The 18,469-nt window shown below is 41.0% G+C and overlaps 2 protein-coding genes across 15 annotated transcripts in view; one reads left to right on the forward strand and one right to left on the reverse strand.

The window, feature by feature from the left end:
* TOP2B (DNA topoisomerase II beta) overlaps positions 1–4,103 on the forward strand; it is a 64,205-nt gene extending 60,102 nt beyond the window's left edge. For all 4 annotated transcript variants that reach the window (XM_051808370.1, XM_051808371.1, XM_051808368.1 and 1 more), the window contains 3 exons: positions 2,422–2,538; positions 3,309–3,406; positions 3,618–4,103. In XM_051808370.1, coding sequence (XP_051664330.1) covers positions 2,422–2,538; positions 3,309–3,406; positions 3,618–3,779 — 377 coding nt within the window. In that variant the 3' untranslated portion in view covers positions 3,780–4,103. The remainder of the gene's footprint in view (positions 1–2,421; positions 2,539–3,308; positions 3,407–3,617) is intronic.
* A 46-nt stretch (positions 4,104–4,149) lies between these two features.
* The window catches only part of RARB (retinoic acid receptor beta), a 329,297-nt gene continuing 314,977 nt past the window's right edge, over positions 4,150–18,469 (reverse strand). For all 11 annotated transcript variants that reach the window (XM_051808388.1, XM_051808389.1, XM_051808387.1 and 8 more), the window contains 4 exons: positions 17,712–17,888; positions 10,352–10,556; positions 8,987–9,145; positions 4,150–5,570 (listed from right to left, as the gene is read on the reverse strand). In XM_051808388.1, the coding sequence (XP_051664348.1) occupies positions 5,374–5,570; positions 8,987–9,145; positions 10,352–10,556; positions 17,712–17,888 (738 nt within the window). In that variant the 3' untranslated portion in view covers positions 4,150–5,373. The remainder of the gene's footprint in view (positions 5,571–8,986; positions 9,146–10,351; positions 10,557–17,711; positions 17,889–18,469) is intronic.

Raw genomic sequence — 18,469 nt, forward strand, 5'->3', positions numbered from 1 at the left:
GATTTTTGGTGTTCACTAGAGAGGATGAATAGACTGCTGAGCTTGCTTTCCATGATTGTTTAGAGGCCTGTGTGGTATTTAGAGGTTCTCATGCTTTATAGTAAGCCTAAGGAAAATCTGACAAACAGCCTTACTCATGATTATAAGCAGCTGTTCCCCTTGAACAGCCCAGCTGTTGAGATCCTAGCAATGAGACATACTCTTTGCATCAGCTGTAGGACTGATATACCAGACATACCTGGACTTCCTGCCAAAAACTTGGGCTTCTTGAGGGCCTGTGTACATTGATTGTACTGCAGACTTCGGTTTCATGTCATGGTATCTAGGGGAGAGCTTGGCTGAGCTGATTGCAGTCTAGTTGCTGTCAGAGATCCTTCACACTCGTGCAGGCATTAAGTATATAATTTAAGATAGCAGATGAGAACCCCCTATATTTAGTACAGAGGGAAATAAGTGTTCTGGAAGCCTTGGAGACTATTCTTTTAGGCACCAGCTAACAATTAAGAGGCTTGCTGTCCCTTCAACTTGGTGTTCTGCAAGTAGACTTCACAGGAGTAGACTTCACAGGAGTTAAACAGTGATAATAGGCTCTCTTTCAAGGGAAGAACAAAATCTAGTGTTTATGGCAGTGTGGCATGTGTCTTTAATTCCCCAGTTATTTCCTTCTCCCAGTTCCTTGTTTACCAGTGAGAAGTCTGCTCCTTTTCTAACATTGGTTAACAAACTTGAGAACTCAGAGCCAGCTGAAGATAGTTACATCTCATGGTATATGTGCTGGGGAGTACTTGTCAATAGAGCATCCTTGGCTTGCATTTGGTATGCAGGTTTCACATGAACAGCATGAGGAACTGTGTGAGGCACTACATTTACTTGGCCAAAGCACACATAATCCTGTAGGAGAGTGTCTCAACCTCAGCTCCTGATGCTGAATGTCACCTAGATCTAAAATGTATCCCTTCTACTAAGATCCTCTCAGTCACAATTTCTGCTCATCATCTTCCAGTTGATGAAACTTCTGAATCTTTCTCTTCCCTGCCCCTTAGTCTACATTTCTTACACTGGTAAAGCTTTTCCTGTATGAAGCATTTGCCTAATGGGACCCAAAATCATATATCTTCAGGTAGGACTTCCCCCTCCTTTACTGATCACTAGCTACTTACTTTTGGTGATGCTCCTAGAAAGTATTTCTCCTGCTTTTAGTTGCTGTGTGCTTTTTTCAGGCTTAGTGGTAGGTCTTTGCGACTGACTTAGTTTTGTTATGCTAATACAGGTGTTATTTCCCAGCTGAGATACCTAGAGAGACCTATTTCAAGCTGCTTTCAACTGTGGTTCCTGAGCGTTGTTGCTTCCTTCCACAAATCTTTCTGAAATACTACCATAACCAACACCATTTTGTTCCCCATCCATGATGCCAAAGGTGATCTTATTTTTTGTGTTGGCAGGACCTGATATGTGGACTGCCCAGTAGGTATTATCATGAAAAGCTGAAAAGACATTTTGCAGTGACTCTTCAATGGGCAGATCAAGGCATCATAGCCCAAAAGCTTGTGGAGATGCTCTCTTGTTCTCCAAACACATTCCTCTAGCGATACTATAAATGCAAGCTTGAGTCTCACAAATGTCCACATCTAGAGTTTTTACATGTGTCTGTTTGAGGTATTTGTGGCTGATAAGAGTGTAGGTCAGTAGAGTATCTGAGGTTTCTGCAAAAGACTTACTCATCTGCAAGCCTACAGAACACATTATCTGATGATCTTAAGGGTCTTTTCTGACCTAAATGATTCTATGATTCTATCCCTTAACACCCACTGTGTGAACATTCCAGTGGTCATCTTTTAAAGACAGCAAGACTAGATGTGTACCACTAAATGAAATTCTGTAAGAAATGCATGGATATGTCCCCTTCCTGTTCTTTCTGCTTTTTCTGAAGTTTCTTTTCACTGAGATTGACAGAAAACTATGTCACAGAGCCAGATGCACTATCTCCCAAACTCTTGCAGTAATCCTGGAGAAAGCTGTCCAGCAGTTATACCACCCTGAAGGTGAAAATGTCACAAACACTTGTATCTGTAAACACTGTAATGTATCCAGATATGTTCAAAGTGTCCAACCTGGAGAACTTCTGTTGCTGCTTTAGCTGCTAGTAACCTCTTTGGTGATCAACAAGATGAAAAAGTATTCAATGAAGAACACTGGAATTTACTGAATGCACCAATATATCTCAAACCATGACACAGGAAACTTCCTGTTTTTTCCATGAAGTTTTAGCGTAAAAACTGAAGTATGTTTTCCCTGAGTGCAGAAACTGCTCATCTTGTTATAATGTCTGCCATTTATGCTGTAATTGGAGTATCTAACACAATTTAATGCTTCTAACCAATATGTGAATTTAACGTATTTAGTATTTCTAACTTCTAACAGCAAAACTAGATGCACCCCCTAAACCTAAAAGAGCTCCCAAGGCCAAGAAGGTGGAAACTGTAAACTCTGATTCAGATTCAGAATTCGGCATTCCAAAGAAGACTGCAGCACCCAAAGGTAAGAGTCACATCTGTGCCCCCTGTAGCACAAGGTTCACAATTATTATTAGAACCACACTGAGTTATTAGTAAATTGATCACAAGTAGATTACTCAGCCATGAGCCTTTTTTCTGACAAATACAGTGTATTGACTTCTTGGGAAACAATGTGTGAACTTTTTTATCTAATCTTCACTGTTGGAAATGCACTTAATAGCTCCACACCCCCCATTCCTTTTCAGTTCTACTGGATACTAGTTATTTTCTTTGATCTCATTTTTTTTCCAAGACAGTAAAATTCTCCTAAGTAGCAATTTCTGGCTTTTTAAACCAGTTCTTTGGTATCCCATTTCTGAGAGTCCTCACACCACAGCACACTGAGTGGTGTAATCAGAGGAGTCTGTAAAGGATGTGTCAGTGTTGCTGGTTGAGGTTAGAGGAAATGTACTAAATACTAAACATGAATTAATGCTGTGTAATGAGTACAGAAGGTGATCAAGGACTTATAATACTTCAGCAGTCTAGAAGTTATCTGATGTCATGAAGTCTGTCCCTGTCTTGAACCGACAGCTTGAATTGTCAGGGTAACTATGAAAGAAGTATAAAGGATTTAAGACAGAAAAGATATTGTATTTTACTGCTGTTGTGAAGAAGCTTCAGTTGGATTAGAACTTTAACATGTAGATATACTAAAGTAACTTCACTAGGGTTCTTTTAAGTTTGAGGAAGTCTGAAGTTTATTAGGAAAAAAAAAAAAAAGAAAAAGTTAACTCGTAATCTCTCACCTAGGAAAAGGTAGAGGGGCAAAGAAAAGGAAAGCATCTGGTTCAGAAAATGAAGGTGAATACAACCCTGGGAAGAAAACACCCAAGTCCACACCAAGCAAGGTAAGTTTCCTCTGTGCTCTCTTCTCCTTGTAAAAAGAACCTAATGTATTACTTTACATAAAAGGAGCATCTTATTATAAATTGCTAATATGGTAATGGGGGGTGTAGGTGTGGTTAGAAATGAGGTATTAGAGAGGTTTCCTTCAATTCTGAAAATTAAAAGGGAAAACATACACAGCATCACAACTGATTTGTCTTTTCTTTTCTTAAGAAATCCAAAAAGGCTGCTTTTGACCAGGATTCTGATGTGGAAATCTTTCAGTCAGGCTTTGCCTCCGAAACTGCCCCAAAGCCACGGACGGGCCGGGCTAGGAAAGAAGTTAAATATTTTGCAGAGTCTGATGAAGATGATGATTTTGATATGTTTAATTAAGTGCCCAAAGAGCACACAAATGTTTTCCAACAAATATCTTGTGTTGTCCTTTTGTCCCCTCTGTCGCAAACTTTTGTACATTTGACTTATTTTATGTGATAATGTAATTGATGGTTTTTATTATTGTGTGTAGGCATTTTAACATTTTGTTCTTACACCTACAGTTTTATGCTCTTTTTTACTCATTGAAATGTCATGTATTTGTCTGACTGGCTTGTAGAGATGTTCTAGACAGCTGTGCTAAAGCACATTTTAATTGTCATGGTTGCAAACAGCAAACCTGCTTTTTGAAATGAAGTTTAAACATTAAAAAATGGAAAACTATCGTGTGTGTGTGTGTGTGTGGACTACAGGGACTACTTCTACACAGTTTTTAAAATAAATATATTTTATTCTTTGCCAGAAGACTCCATGGAAAAAGGTAAACAGTATATGAACATAGAAAGCATTGTTAAACAATCTCAATGTACAAACAGAGCCAGTGAAAGTACATCACAGACTTGCTAGAATATATAAAAAAAAAATTCCACTAGTGCTTTAAATGAAACCTAAGAAACTGACACTTTAAATCTGTTAACCATTCTACCACAGTTTTCACTCTGCTTCATGGTGATTTAACAAGGCCAAGGCGGCAGATTCTCTCCTTGTGTTTCTGGAAGTCTTAGCTGTACTTCCCTAGCACCTGGAAGGCTGGATAACCCAGCTGATTCCTGGCAGTTGATTCTTAAGGAAATACCCTAGACTCAGCGATTCAAAAGCTGTAAATGAGTCTGCTGGTTATCATCCCATGAAGTTTCCCTAATGGCTTGTGAACAAGTAAACAAAAACATGGTAACACTGAAAAGTGTTTCTGCCTTGGAGGCTAGCACTGCTGTAGAAATGGAGCTGTTAATTGTGTAGCTAGATCACCAGCCAGCTAAGAAACCACTTCTTTAGAATTTAAAGTGACATTAACAGTGGAACAAATGACATCTGAATAACTGATCTGGCAGTTAATGCTGATACCGGTATCTCTTCTGCTGGGGCAGTGAAGTTTTGTATACTTTTTACAAGGAAGGAGATGCAAACTGAGGACATCAAAGACAAGTTTTCATATTTAAACTCAATCAGACGGTCCTTTAAACTTCCTTCTCTGGATGTGTACAGTAGTCCATTTTGTGTGTTGGTGTCTTGATCATCTTAGGTATGACAGACAAAAGGAAAGCACCAAACATCCAGTATGGAGAGTACAGCCATACATTTGTATGTACAAAGTCATCAGAAATGCAACCAGAATTTTAAGTTTGAGATCTGTCTTGTCACCATGCAATATTGAATGTTCAGAGGAGAAAACAAGCTTAACTATTTTTTGCATGAAATGGCTGATTTAGAGTTTCAAAAGTTTGCATTTTCTATTTTAAGAGTTTAAACAGCAAGGAGTATATATATCGATACATATGAAAATTTCTTGGTCCTTGTTGAGTTTATCTATATATATATACACATATATAGATATATATTAAGTCCAGAAACTAAGCAGCAGTAAAAATGTTTTTCTTGCTTTTCATCCCTGTACATAAGGTATTAGGAATGTCTGAAGTAGCTGGAAAATGTCTTATTCCACCATAGGGGATTGACTGACACTGCTGTTATCCACTGAACTAGGTGAGATACTGGGACTGTGTTCTGCAGTATTTCCATTTGAGGTTGGTGTCAGTGGTTCATGTCCTTCAGAGTTTTCCAACATTTCCTGAATAAGAGGTGGCATGGATCCAGGAATTTCCATTTTCAATGTAATGACACGTTCTGCACCTTTAAAAAGAAAACACTTTCCATGAGTATGATTCATAAAATTTCATTTTCGTTAGCATTGCAGTAGTAATTTCAGGTTATATAATTTTAATGTCTTTCGTATCTCCTTCTATAGTTCTTGCATACAGAAGTATGTAAGTGAATTGCTTCATTCAGTACAATTCAAAATTATTACATAGCAACTGATGCTTCAATACAGGTTAATTGGATGAGTTGCTTACTTTCATAGAAGGAACCAAAATGGCATTAAATTATACTGAAAAATTAAATTACACTGTGATCATATAGATGTCTTTATAAAGTGGAATAACGTTTAGTTTTTGATCTGTACTGTGTCGGCTAAGACTGTAGAATGACAAAAGTTCTGGCTGGTGTTAAATAGGTGAGGTGAATCCGGCAAGAGAACTATTGTGATCTAAGTCAGAACATGTCTTTCCCATATAGAGAAAACTGTGAAATAAGATACAGAATTTAACAAACCATTACTTTATAAAAGAACGAATTCAGGCAAAAGGATACTTTTTTGGGAGGGAAGCTGATTTTCTGTATTCTTCAGGCATCTTGCCTTGTGCTCACATCTGCCTTAGCTGAAGCTGTTTGGTGTTTGGCCTTCTCACGTGTAACAACAGCCACTTGTATGCAGAGGTGCTTTGCAGGTGAGTGCACATAGGATTATACAAAATTACTACATCAATCCTGACTACTCAGCCTGTGAGCCAACAACTACTAGTTTAGGGAGAAAGAAAACCAACACAAAGTCTCATAATAGTGCCTGATGCTCCTGTGATGTGTTCTTGAAAAGGACAGGCAAATGGGAGCCTGTGTGAACAGGCAGACGCTGCTCCGTTCCCTCACGGCACAGCCTCCATTTTAAAAACAGCTGAGAGCCTGCCTGACCCTGGGCAGGCAGCACTGAGGGAACTGTGCAGGGATGAAGAAGTTATGCAACCATCAGAGTCCTTAAATGCTGGATGGACAAAACTTCTCAGGAAAAATAAATGCTGTTCTGGGAAAAACCTGATGTGTAAGGCAGGAGGGTTCAGCTGGGCCGATTGCTCTACACCACTAGGCCAAAGCAATGTTAATCACCATTCAGCTACTGCGCGGAGAGGACAGGAGCATTTTGAAATTACACTTCAAATAAAGTGATGTATAGCAAAGATTTGGTTCCACACTGAGGCATGAATGTTCTTTACTTTCCCATCAGTATTTTGCTACTGATGGGAAAAAGAATTTTCTTATCAGGACATCAAGCAATTTATGGCCATAAACCACAGCATTCATGTTGCATAGGACTCTTGATCATCTTAAAATTTAATCTAATGGAGGAGGAACCTGAACTTTTCAAACAAGAAGGCATGAAGAACCAAAAATAATTAAAGAGAAAGTAGCCTGGTTATTGGAGAACCATTCCAGAAGAGACAACCTTTGAAAATACTCTACTTATCCATGGCTGTTGTAATGTACACGCTGGAGAGCACACTGGTCACTCCAGACTGCAAGGGAGCACTTACGTTCATGCTTTAAATGGGGAGCATCAAAAAAATCATTTACAAAGGCAACGACCAACTTTCCAAATTAATGCTGATTTAAAAGTCTCTTGAGGAACTGTTAGGAACAAAGAGACAAGCTCTGTAATGGGAAAGAAATTAATGCAGAATGATGCTGAGAGCTTCTCTGACAACCAACCAGAGCAGTGCTGATGAACTGATTTTGGCTGTGTTAAACATCTGCTTTCTGCTGTTATGTCAGGTGCAGTAAGGTGTTTGTGTGGTCATTCCAGTGTAGAGCCAGAGAAATTTTTCAGGTGTTGCAGACTTCCAATTTAATTTGGGGATAAGAGAACTCAGAAGATGAGAAGAACTCAGAACTGCCTTGCTTCAGTCCCACAAACACTTCATCCTTTAGTTACAATACCTCTAAAGCCACAGAAGAAGGCAGTTGTGTCAGGAACACCAGGATAAGGAGACATTCTCAGTCTTTTAGATTCACGCTTTCTTTGGTAATTGCTTTCAGGGATCATGTACCATCCAAAGGCATTATCATCTAATGTACATCTTTTCAAATGAAACTCAAGACATACCCACCCCTCCAGGACATCACCATCCTTTGGTATGATTTAGTTCTACTATAAAACATTAATGATATAATTAAAGTTAAATACTTATGTCAGAATGAAAAGAAGCCTTTCTTGTGAATTGAATATAAAGACACAAGAGTAGTGTTCTTGAGGCTCTGGTGAAGAAGCAGGAAAGTGGAAATGGATTTCCCACACGCAAGAACAGCAGAACGAAAGGGCTCCCCTAAATATTTTTATAGCTCAGTACTGCTCTAAGTTTATTTTATAGATTCAGTTGGATGGAGCTTGCTTTACTTAAGGGTAAACTGCAAGCTTTAGATAACCTGGTGATTCCTTTTCAGGATTCTTTTGCATCCAGCTCTGGTGTTTCCCTTCCCAGTTACTTTTTTTGGTTCTAATCAATCCAATTAAATTGCTCACTTGTTTTTATAAACATACCTATAACTTAATCTTTTAACTCGGATATGTATTGTTTAAAGTGGAACAGTTATGTTTCAATGTAAAAGAAGTCTGTTTAGTTGAATGAATTGACTACTGGGGTTTTTTTTCCCCTGAAGTTTTCCCCCACACCATATGAAATGAAATCAGTAATCTTTTCAAATCCAGCATATAGCTATGCAGGTACCTGTACATACAAGTTTGTGTGCTTGCTTATCTAGCAGGGGTGGCAAATCTGTTGTGGAACTGCATCAGCCACCATAAAAACAAGGATTGTTACGCTTTTTATTCAGATTGTGAATAACGCAGAATGTATGTGACAGCACTTAGACTGTGTGTGTTTCACAGGATCAATCAATCACATACAAGACTACACAAAACGTTAGATCCACATTTAGGTGTGGTTAGTTTGGATTAGGGGGTTGAATCTCCAAAATCCTGGATCAAATCAGTTCTAAATCTTCAATACCTCAAACCACAGTTTAGGGGAATTTTGGTTGCACAAGTGTTTTCTGCAGTCTGTAACCAAACTTTTTTTTAGAAAGCCACCAGCGATACAAAGTGCATGTTGATCCGAACCCCCCTGTAAACATTAATAAAGGTTTCATTCATGGTTTTATCTTAAAATGACTAACAAAGAGTTCATGCTAATGATTTGGTAACCTACTGACACCTACAACATCATTTTCACTGTCAGTTGAAGAACACAGCACCATGGATGTATGTTTCAAGTAGAACCAATGTAAAGGCGGGAGTTACATAAAAGAGACAGGAAGAGAAATGTCACAAGGACCTGTCTCAGTTGTAGTAAAAAAAAAATAGCAACCCGGGTCTCTAGGACAGTTTCCTTTGAAATGCAAGGGGGTCACTCCTGCTGAGTTATTAGGAGGCACTGTACCTTTTGCACTGATGCTGCGAAGATCTGTGATTTTCATTAAGATCTTTGGGAACATATGAGGCTTGTTGGGTCGTCTCTTTCGGATATAAATTTTCAGTGCTTCAAGCAAGGGTTCCTGAAGCTTATCCACTTTCATTGGTTCTTCAAGGTCCTGGCGATCTGTAGAAAAGTGTCATATCACTCATTTGATTTTAAGTATTTATTTTTTTAAACAAACTGCAAATCACAGAGGCTCCTCCATGTTCTTGAACTACACTCTGCAGTGAGCATTCCGTAGGAAAAGGATAAACCACGGCTTTCTGAAACAAGAATTACCAATTTGCTCTTGTACCTTCCTCTGCAAGGGGAAAACACCCTGCTGCAAAAAATATTTTGGGATTAATTCTATATGTGTTTGATAAACTGATTAGCTACCCAGGTATACATAGAGATTACAGCTAATTTTTGTTATCACTGCTACGATAAAGTGAGTTACCATCTGGTATCAGCAGATGGCAGTGCTGGCTTGAGTGACAACAAACGTCCCCCCTAAACCAGGATGCACCAGTCACATATCACTGACATCTTGGAGCCCATCAATGCTTTTGATGGGTTACAGTTAGAGACGCATAAAATTGAAATGATTTTGTACTAAAGGGCCGCTGCCAACAAAGTGTTGTTTTTTAAACGTTCACTAGTAGCACCCGGTTTGTATTTCAACAAAATGGTGCAACTAGACAAGGTGTGCTTCTATTGCTAGTCCAAATTTTGCAAAGGAGGAGAGAGATCAGGTGGCTAAACTAACAGAAACTTACAGAGGATTTTGAAAATTATTTGAGACTTCGCTTTTTGTATTTTAAAACCATAATTTTTTTGAGTTGTAATCAGCCTCAATTTGGAAGTATAATACATTATTTTTCTAAAGAAAGTTATCACCAACGACACCCATGTAAGTGTAACTAACGCAAAGGCATACAATTATATTTATGAGTAAAAGCTGTGTTATTAGGCATCTTGCTCTAAGAAAGCTCATTCATACAGGTACCCACATACCACTTAGCAAAAAATGCAGCAGGACCAGGTGAACTCCAGAAGTCCCTTCCAACCCTAACCATTCTGTGAGATACCTCAGTGTCCTTTGTCAGGCAAATAATAGGACTGGTTGCTTGACAGAATGATTCAATTCATTTTTTTAAAGTATTAATAACAAAACAAATAACTATCACCAGCAGAAAACAAGCCTTTGGCATTAAGTAGCTTATATAATATATTACAAATATATATACATGTTTAAGTAAAGGAAAGCAAAACGTGTAAAACATATACAAAGATCATCTTATCATGTCTGTCCTTTTCAAATGCATCTGAGTTCATGCTGTACGATACCTCCACAGATTAAGCAGATGGCACTAAGGAGACCCGTTTCTGTATCATCCATTTCCAAAGGCAGGAGCTGATTGGCAAAGGTGAACACGAGATCAGTCAGCGGGCCAAATCCGGCATTGTGCATCTGAGTTCGGTTTAGGGTAAGGCCATCTGAAAAGGTCATGGTGTCTTGTTCTGGTGTGTATCTTGTGCAAATTCTAAGGATCTGTGGAAGGATAAAACAGAAAAATGAAATCTGAAGAATTTAATCCATGAGAGGTTTGTTGCATTTTCTCGATGCAGCAAATGACTCCACGGAACTGCAGTACTTGGTCACATCAAAACAATCTGAAATCAAACACCAGTTTGTTCAGTTCTGGTAGCACAAAACTTGTCTGGTACGACTTAAATATACTCTATAGACTATGGGGATTTTTTAGTAACAGAAATTTAAGAACAGAAATTTCCCTCTAGTTATGAAATAATCAAAACTTCATTGCAATTCTCACCACTCAGGTCACTAACATTACCATAACATGCACCTAAACAGCTCTTTAATTAGTCTGCCACTTGCACCTAATTATAAAATGCTACTGCATTGCTGATCTGATCCAACAAGATCTTAAAAGTATCTCACCTCTTCGAACACAGGCATATCTCATCAGTTTTGGGGACCAGTTTTTCATGATAGTGCTTCTCTGGGTTGTGTCTTTGGCAAGGACAATGTTGCTTTGTGGTGAGTGTGGACAACTGTGAGCTGCCAAAAGAGGCAGAACATAACTTGTGCTTTGGGTGCCTTTCCCTCTTCTGAGAGAGCAGACAGGCAAACACTGCTATGGGAACACCACCCCATCCGAGCGCTTCCTGGAGAGCTGTGCAAAACCTTCCATCTCCCCAGTAGCTGCAGGTACAGTCTCTTTGGAGCACTGCTTGCCTTGTCAGCCTGGGAACTCACACCTGAACAGATTATCAAATTTTGAACCTCCCAGTGGCAGCACACAGGACTACGGGCAGCCCAGCCAGAGGAGTTGGCCCAGCTTTTCTTCTTTTATAGTGGTTGTTACTTCCATGTGCTGTAGCACCAAACCTCCTCACCAGCCTACTGGCCTCCAGCCCTCCTGCAGGCTCTGGCACTTCCCCCTCTGGAGCCCCGGGCAGTGGCACGCCCTGCCTACCTGGTGCAAAGCCTGTCTTCCCACTGCTGACAGTGCCATCCGCTCCTGCGCAAGCCCAGGCAGTGTTGGTTTTGGCAAGTTTACTTGTATGCCAACAACCACCCAGTGCTGACCCCAGATGAAAGAGCGTTGGAGGGGAGGATGGGGATTCACACCTCTAACTGGACATGGGAGGAATGCAAAACACATGAATAAAACACCGAGGATGCTCTGCAGTTTGTTAGTAAATGCCTCTGGGGTAACCGCAGCGCCAAGAGTGCTGTCACAGCGGAGGTGGCAGTGTGGCCAGAGAGAGTGAGTGCCTGCATGAACTGCTTTTGCCTCTTGGAGCAAACCCAGGATGTGTCCTGTGATAGACTCTTTACAGCATGGGATCATTTGTACAGCTGCAATTAATGAACACTGCCTTGAGGATCAAATAAAAGAGATGGCCATCATGTTGACATATTTCTGTTATATATATCAATGCTTAATGTTTAAAACAATCAGAGGTGGGAGAAGGCTTATCCCTAAACTAAACTAAACTAAAACCTTTCTGAAATCTAGCTGATTAGCTGAACTAAGACTACAGCTGTGTTTTTTCAGGGCTTGACTGTATTTATTTCCCATACAGTCATCCTACTTGGTTTTAAAGATTCAACAAAAAAGATTTACATGAATGTAAGTGAGCACTGGGAGAACTTAATTATTCCTATAGCTGCCGAGGCTCTGAGTCAGAGGCCCCAGCACTTGGCAGCTGACCAGTCTGGGCTTGGTTCTCCCACTTTCATCTTTGCCTGGCAACACCGCTCCAAATAAGCAGGGAGGAGAATGAGGAGAACATTGTCTGTAAGAAACCTATAGGGAAGCTTGTATTTCTCTTCTTCGGTTCCTTGGTAAGGGTGTACTTCTGCAGAAGGATCTTCAACTATTTTCTATCCTAGCAATAATCTTGTCCACACTGTGGGTATACATTGAATCTCTGAAACTCTATGTGGGTTCACATAATTTCCTTACCCCTGAATTAGAGTAAGTTCTTGACATTACTTAAATCAATGACCAAGAGAGGCACAAACACAGAGCACTTGAATTCTTCAGTGACCACAAATTCCCCACTAATATAAGTAATCTTAAAAGGCTGCTGGTTGCTCCAAAGGTTTTATATAATAGCGAATGTGTATTTCAGTATCATTAGCAAAAATTAACATTATAAAGCAAGGCACCCTGTCAATAAGAGGCAGCATGTTTACCACATTTGGCACTGCCAGTAACCTCTGGCTGTGCTCTCTCTTGAAGTTCACTGCGGGTTGCCCTTTTAAATCATTAAAAGATTGTATAGCAAGAAGAAACATTGAGAATATATTGTTTTCAAGAAAAGAGAGGATTGAAAACTGCATATTTATTGTGAAAACCAAGATTACTTAGTTTCTTTCTCTAATGGCATGAAAGAGAAACTGGAGTGCATCTCTTTCTATCTGAGGCCTGCACATACAGTAGCTGCCTTCCAGTAAGGGTGTGTGGCTGGCAGTGATCAAGTATCCAGCTTCTGGAAGAACAAGGAACTTCTTACCTGGTACTGATTTTCCCTCAGCTTGGTCAGGGGGAAAGGCAGCCCTTTTTATTCCAATGCTATTTTAATTGATGAGCCTTAGCAACAAGAGCTTCTCCCCTCCATACCCTCAGGACTCCCAGCCCAACAAATTAGTAGAGCAGGACTTGGAGCTAAACTGGGCAATGCTGTGGTGTTTTCCGAAGGCTGCCTGCAGCTTTCCCGGCAGCTGCCCAAGCAGGGCTGGCAAATACAGATCCTCCAGATCCTCCTCAGATGGCAAGTCTGGACACCAGCTGCCAGCACCGCACTGCCCAGATACTCACAGCCCAGAGGGACTGGAGTGCCCTGGAGTGGTGATCCCAAACAACCCAGAGGCCCAGTGTATGCCTCCCACCATACAACAGGCTGCTGGCTCCCTTGCAGCCAAGCTCTCTGTGCTTGTCTCGTAGTGCCATAAGCCCCACTTCTTTTGGGGGTGTATGCCAGGGGACCTTAGCAAAGAGCTACCAGATCACTGCCTCCCCAGGGCTAACGCAGAGAAAGACTTCCAGGCTGGATCCTCATCAGGAATGAATTTGGGGTTAGGTTATTCAGCCTTGAGCCAGCCTCTGTGCGCATGCACAGAAAGGGACCTCAAGCCTTGCAAAATTTATCATTATAACATGGAGATCCCATGGCATTTAGCTACTTCCAGGCTCAGGCAGCAAGTAGGACAGGTTTTTGCAAAAGGTAGAGTTCAGGCCTTTGTACCCCAAATGCTTTGTACCCTGAGTGGCTCTGCTGGGCACTGGCATAGCTGAAGATCAACTATGTGTTTTCAGCAGTGCACTTAGCTTGACTGCAGCAATTGGGTCTCAGGTTTCCCCTGCATTCCTTTGACATTATCCCACAACACGCTGTTATTAAACTCTAAGACAGATCATTTGGAATGGTGTTTTTCTTTTTTTTTTTTTTTTTTTAAATTGTGTTCTTCATCAAAATCTGCAAAATGCCGTGGATATTGCTGATTCGCTGCTAAACTGTTCTTGGGCAAACTTCCAGTGTCAAAGTGAAGCTGATTTCAAACTCATATTCACTGAAGAACATATGGGAAACATCAGCACTTCAGAATAAGAAGGCACGGTATCTTTCTCCGTTTTAAACTGAACTCCTAATGTCCTCAATGTTGTTTAGATTTTGTAACGAAGCCAAGTATTTTAGTTGTCACTCTGCTCTCAAATGCCACTTGCAACCATAAATATGGTTCATCCTTGTGATTAAAGGATCCTTTGTTTTAAGGAATATTTAGATATTAAAGCATTAGGGGTTCCTGTGAGCCAGCTGTAAAGTGCAAAACAAAAACCCTACCAGAGGAACAAAACCAAAGTCACCCAGAAAGCTGCATTTACAAAATTGTTACTACCACAGAATTGTTACTTATTTTAAACAGATCAAGTAAGGCAAGCAAGCTGGGCCTTTTTTTTTTTTTTTTTAAGAAATCCTGTTGTTACACATTAGCTGCCTTAGCTGGCTGGGACAGTTCCCTGAGGGGAGAAGACCAGGCAGGTGACTGAAACAATGATGCCCCATGGTGCTGCCAAACCCCATGAGCACAGGTTGTTCTGCACACACAAATGCCTTCCTAACATTAACACATAAGAGTTTTACAATAGAAAGCAAGAATTACATCATTAAGGATTAGCATTCAAGGACTTCTCCAGTTTTTATCCATTGGATTTAAGATAGGCTGGACTCTGGACCCTTTCCACATTCATTTTGCCAGAGCTCAGTGAGGCTGGGGATGCTTGATTGCTGCTGGGCCAGTGTACCAGCAGACAGAAGCACTCGCTTTTACGAGGGTTACTGACTGAATTTTAGTAATATTTATCCCTGAAACTTTTGGAACTAGAGCAGATATAAATTCCACGATCCTCAACTGGCGCCTCCAGCTGCCCTGCAAACCTTGATGTTATTTCCCTTCCAGAGTTTTTGTTTGTTTGTATATAAAACAATTCTTTGGCACATACCCAGCAGAGTTGACTGAGCTTCTGGCACCATTTCCCTTGTCGGCCTGTTTAAGAGGGGCTTAAGCATCCACAGCCACAGGAAACAACTGAGCAGTGCCCTCAGCACAGTCTGTAAACGCTTAAGACTCCCCATAGCTGGTGCTTAAGGGCAGGTGGACAGTGAAAACAAGGTTCTGCTGGCAGGGAAGCCTGGCCACCCTACCTGGGATCCCCATGCTGATCCTCCTGTGTGCCGCAGCTCTGGGAACACGCCCAGGGAATTGCACAGCATCAGGATCATGAGTGCACACTGGTGAGGCACATGGCCCTGCTTGGCAGTGCTCACACAGCAGCCCACAGGCCAACACTGGGAGCGGGTGCTCCTGCAGCAGGAGGGGAAACAGCACTCGCTCTGCCTCTCAAGGCACAACCAAATGAAACATTTGAAACACTCATAACTAGGACAACTGGCTTGTTGGGGGGAAAATATGTGCTATTAAAACACTGCTCCAGTACTGAAGTTTAGCTTAAATAAAGATAGAGAGAGGCATTGCAATTCTGATTATGCACAGGTGATGTGGGTTTAATGGATACAGCATTTCACAGGCAGCGTACGCAGTACACATTACTGTGTCATGGTAATTATCCCATTTTCTTTTTAAGCAGCACATAAAATAGACACATAAAGTTTACATAAACGTCACACAGGAAACTTAGGACTATTTGCAGCAACCACGTCGGATCTATTCCTGTTTTTGTAAAAGCCTCAGCTCCTCCCTGCTGCGGGCAGCTATGGTGCTCGCTATGCCCTGCTCATTCAGATGTGTCACCTTCTCTGGCTTCGTGAAAAATAAAAAGGAGAACAAGCAGGTGCTCAGGAGTGACAGGTCTCAATAAAGTTTATAACAAGAGCTTGAAGGTTGCCACATGGCCACAAAGTAAAAGGGGTGAACTGTATTGAAGAATCAACCTTTTCTATCCATTAATTAGTTGAAATAAAGTCACCGTTTATCACCTGCTTCACTCTCTTTTCTGGCAATTAGGCTTTTTTTTAATCACTTTGATCAAAGGCTGTGAAGTGCTATTATCGAGGCACTTCAGATAAAATCCCTAACAGAAAGGCTCTCCTCAATATTTGGTACTGCCCAGCTGGTGTTGGGGATGGAAGCACTGAGTGGAGCTGCCAAGGGGACCCTGTGCAAGAGCGGCTGTGCCCGCTCCCAGGGCAAGCTCCCACTACTCATCCCAAAAAGAGCACCGGGAGCTTGCAGGATCCTGAGCAATTACAGAATTAGGGTATTTTTTTCCCAGCAGCTATGGAGCCAGGGCACAGCACAAGCAAACAGAGGGCAGCAGCTTCAAGGCTGAAGTTTTAGGGGTAAAGAGTTTAGATGTGCAGATTCTTGCTATATCTTGGCTCTTCCCTACCTTTTTGGGGCAGTTTCTGTATTAACTATTTGTTACTGGTTACAACAAAGCACAAAGCTCTTCCTTTCCCCTACCTCTGGCAGAATACACTCAGATTATTGATTACCATCTGCCTTTTGGTGTAAGGGGAACGTAACAGTGTCTGATCAGGGCAGAGTTGGCGATACAGTGCAATTGGTAACGAATGGCCCTGCCCCACCGAGGGACCACTCTCATTAACAGTGAGATGGCCAAGTCTGAATGAGCACCTGGATGACGAGAACAACAAGAGGTGACTCTCAAGCATGGCAGGGCAACCTCTACCTTCCCTTCTTCTATAGGCCGAACAACAATATCCTTTCCCCTCTCCTACCCCTCTTCCTCCTTCATCAATGTCCTCTCTTGATGCGATTCTTCCAAACAGTTTTTGACAAAACAAGAGGAAAAGGTCACAGCAGTTAACATCCACCTCAATATGATCCTGTTTGAAGCAATGCACTTTTAGAAATTCCAAGATTAATTACTTCAACTTCAAATTCTGCAGTTTAAACTCCTGTGTCATGCCAAAAATGTATCTACAGTAGCCATCCTACAATAGGCTTCTTGGCTAGCCATGCTTGACTTAATGAAGACCTGAAGGTTTGTGGTCAGAAGGAAACATGTAAAATAAGTTTACATTGAAAATACTGTTTTGTGAAAGTTATTGCTACAACCAACAATAAGAAGCATATTCACCACTAAAAGCCTCAAGACCTCTAGGGTCTTGATAAGGAAATGCTAAGATCCCAGAGGGCTTCTCTGAAGGTCAGTGCGACAGAAACAACTGGAGACAAAGGGAAAGGAAGACAGTTTGCCTTGACATAGTGGCAAGGCAAGGTCTGGAGAAAAACTCCCAGCTCACCTGCACAGTTTCCTCCTGCAGGTTGTATGTTTGCCTATTTAAAATTAAATTACATTTAGCTAAAATCTGTACTGAGCCTATTACAGCGGCCACTTTTGCAGCTGTCTGCAGCACTGGCATGCTGGCACAAGTTACTGCCACGTACCACAACATGCCCTTTTTACTGAGACCCATGAACTGTAAGGACTTATTCTGAAAAGCAATTTCATCCCATGTAACACAGCTCTGTAGGTGTGCTAGAGTCCACTCCTGACTACCTGGTAAGTTCAATTTTGCAACCATAAGGCCTGGGCAGTATTTGGCCCCTTCTCCCTGTCGATTACAGTAAAAAGAAGAATAGAAAACACATTAGTAGGAGAACAATGATGTTAAAAATACTTACCAGTATGTCCAGGCAGGCTGCTTTAAGTAGAGTTATTTGGTCTGCAATGGTCAAACTTGTAAAGCCTGGCAATCGCTTTGCAAATTCCACTATTTTAATAATGCACTTTGTTGCAAGTTCACTGAATTTGTCCCAAAGCCCAAGGTCCAGTCGAACTCGATGATCTGCACTGGAGTTCTGTAAAGACAGACAGAAGGCACCATAAATCAACATGTCTCTTTCAGTAAACGGCTTTCAAGGGAAGGAAACAACAACCAAGTTTTCCTTCCAGAAGTACTTTCTATTAACATTCCAGGCATTTTCTGCAGCTTGCTGTTGGGATGTTGGTGGTTTTAAACTTGGATTAATAGCCTGAAAATTCCTTGGATATTTCTCTGTTACTTATGATTGCAGAGGTCATCTGTACATGGAATACAAACGAACTTAAACATTTCCAAATGCCACCATCATTATTCTTCCTTGCCATTATATAATAAGTGCATTGAGAAAGACAATTTACAGTTGTACCCCAGAAAATATAAATGAACAGTGGAAGAAGAATATCGGGTCCCCATCTGAAAAAAGCAGCACAATATTTGGAACACAGTTTCACATACTTAAGGTCTTACCAAATTAGTTCTACTTAATTTATCTGCTCTGTGGCTCTGCAACAGCTTTCTGAAGCTATGGTCTCCCATGACTTACAGAGCATTTCTTTACACGATGTTAAGAAAAACCCCATGTGTGCTGACAAATGCTATATGCTTATTTGATGGTGC

This window comes from Manacus candei, unplaced genomic scaffold (assembly GCF_025592945.1).
Source record: "Manacus candei isolate 608988 ecotype Guabito, Panama unplaced genomic scaffold, ASM2559294v1 h1tg000072l, whole genome shotgun sequence".
NCBI classification, from domain to species: domain Eukaryota; kingdom Metazoa; phylum Chordata; class Aves; order Passeriformes; family Pipridae; genus Manacus; species Manacus candei.